The sequence below is a fragment of the Frankliniella occidentalis genome, unplaced genomic scaffold (assembly GCF_000697945.3).
Source record: "Frankliniella occidentalis isolate FOCC.00 unplaced genomic scaffold, Focc_3.1 Scaffold13, whole genome shotgun sequence".
Classification (NCBI taxonomy): domain Eukaryota; kingdom Metazoa; phylum Arthropoda; class Insecta; order Thysanoptera; family Thripidae; genus Frankliniella; species Frankliniella occidentalis.
Window position 1 is genome coordinate 1,840,441 of NW_026267143.1, and position 2,421 is coordinate 1,842,861.

The 2,421-nt window shown below is 52.3% G+C and overlaps 3 protein-coding genes across 3 annotated transcripts in view; all 3 read left to right on the forward strand.

Moving 5' to 3' along the window:
• LOC127748803 (larval cuticle protein A2B-like) overlaps positions 1-556 on the forward strand; it is a 2,270-nt gene extending 1,714 nt beyond the window's left edge. Inside the window, exon 2 of the mRNA XM_052263720.1 lies at positions 34-556. Coding sequence (XP_052119680.1) covers positions 34-444 — 411 coding nt within the window. The 3' untranslated portion in view covers positions 445-556. The remainder of the gene's footprint in view (positions 1-33) is intronic.
• LOC113217635 (neurobeachin-like protein 1) overlaps positions 1-2,421 on the forward strand; it is a 346,454-nt gene that overhangs the window by 287,875 nt on the left and 56,158 nt on the right.
• The window catches only part of LOC127748802 (cuticle protein 7-like), a 120,923-nt gene that overhangs the window by 85,712 nt on the left and 32,790 nt on the right, over positions 1-2,421 (forward strand). The gene's annotated exons all lie outside the window — the stretch shown is intronic.

A 2,421-nucleotide genomic window follows, 5' to 3' on the forward strand; every position in this document is an offset into this window, starting at 1 on the left:
GCCGTGTCCTACTCGTCCGTGCTCCGTCCCCAGGTCGCCGTCGCCCAGCCGGCCTACGCCGCCTACGCGCCGCAGGCCCTGGCCGTGGCCGCGCCTGTCGTGCAGAAGGTGGTCGCCCCCTACGCCCAGCAGGCCGTCGCGGTGGCGGCTCCCGTCGTGCAAAAGGTGCTGGCGCCCGAGCCGTACGACCCCAACCCGCAGTACCAGTTCTCGTACGGCGTGCAAGACGCGCACACGGGTGACGTTAAGTCCCAGGTGGAGTCGCGCAGCGGGGACGTGGTGAAGGGCCAGTACTCGCTCATCGAGGCTGACGGCACACGCCGGGTCGTGGACTACGTCGCCGACCCCGTGAACGGCTTCAACGCCGTGGTGCGCCGCGAGGGCGCGGTCCAGAAGGTGGCCGTCGCCGCCGCCCCAGCCCTGGTGGCCTCCCCCCACTACTAGAGCTGGCTCCAACGACTGACGAAGAATCGATGGAATGACACTCGCTCAACTGTTAATGTTATTTGTGTACAAATAAATTATTTTCTTAATTACCTGCAAAAAAAGAACTTTCGCTGCGAATTTTACGACTTACAGTTAAAGGCTACAAGCAGTACATCTTTCCTTTAACAGGAAAAGAGCATTGCACTTCATGTATTTGACTCTGCCCTGCCCCCCTATGACATAGACCACCCATCGCACAGCAGACCGTTAGGTGAAGTCCTTCATCGCGCTGTGTCGCTGTACCGCGCCTTCAAGTATGCAGCCCATCACACACGTCTCTGTCCCCTCCCCCCCTTTCCCCCCTTCCCGTGGCGCTAATAGTTCTTCCGTTCTTTTCCTGATAGTTACATTTATCACTTCAGCAAAATTCTTTACTTCTCCCGTTTTCGACTAGAATTTAATGCATCTTTTCGTATGTTCTGCCCCACTGGCGAAACACTTTTATCCTGAGGCATGAGAAATTGGGATAATGCTCTGATCTTTTCAAAATGACCCGCCGCTGACAGGCGAGGCGGGCCGCCCGGCGCCGCGTGTTGGGCGATATAATCCGATGTCTTTAGCAAGTCGTCTTCCGCGCGGCTAGCGCGGCACTGCATCGTTATTGGATGAAAAATCGTGCCAGCATGCCCATTGCTAAATGTAGTGCGCTGGACCACGTCTAGCCATCTCGTCCCTTGAGTAAGTTGCGGCTATTTTTCTCGGGAAGCCCCTATGTTCTCTAAAATATTGTGTGAAATAGATGAAGACGAAAAGAAATTGCATAGACATGAGGTTACTTTTAGTGTAATTTACTTGTACATTCTCCTGCAAAAACAATCATGGTCACGATTGAATCAGATTCCAGCTCTGCTTATTCTAGTAGAAAGAGAAGGTGAGCTTGTAATAACAAACAAGATGCTCCTAATATATCTTTCGCCTCCCGGAGATACTTTTCAACTCGTGAACTCCTTTCAATTTGGATGATTCGGGTGGGAATGCTTGTTTAGTTGGTTTGTTAGGAAGCGAGTAATAAGTTAATGAAAAAGTAAAAGATATTGTTCTACTGCTTTACCTTCCTGATCTCAGTTTTTTATCATGGGAATTTAGGGAGGCCCACCCCACGGGTCTCCTCTCTGTTCGACTTATCCTGGTCCTCGCGAGTCACGAGGTTCCCACCCGAATAGTTTTAGGCGATGGTTATCGCTGGGCAGCGCGTCACACCATGGGTCTTGAGAGCATCGAAACTGTTGCCGCCTGGCGGTTACGATTTAAATTACTGGACAGACTTTGAAGTTTTAACAAGAAGCAGGGTAGGCAGCATCGTCTTCGGTCATGTATCTATTTCTATTTCACACACACACGCATACACACACACAATGAACATTGTGTTTCAACGCAACTCATCCTCTTTTGTTATGCGCACGTCGTTGCAAAAATGTGTAATTATGTCCCCCTAGGCGCCAAGCATTGCAGCAGCGCGTCCTGACTACACCAGCAGAGAGTCCTCTACACTCTTAAGTTGTATTCTGGTAAGGTTCTTGTCACTTACATTATCGAAGGCATTTTGAGAACGCCCCCCCTATCCTACTGTCCTGGTTACTGCAAGCAGCACACGCATGCCGTGGCGTGACCCCGTATTTGACTGCCACACCCCGCCCCGCCCCCGTGTGAGGTCGTGATGGTCCTGTATGCCCGCTGGACCCCAGATCTGGCGGCCTCCACAGAGATGCGCGGTCTAGATGATCCCAAGCAGATAAAAGTGACGTTACCCTCTCTCGCGGCGGGGACTGGAATTAAAACAATGAATGCTACTTGAGCTCCGCCCGCAGCCGCCGGTGCAGCCAATGGTGTGTCATGAGTGCGGCTGGCGAGGCAGAGCTACTAAGCCCAAACGTCTCCGCAGGGTCGGAGGTCAGGTATGGCAGATATTAAGCCCTCATTAATCTCAACCGTTGC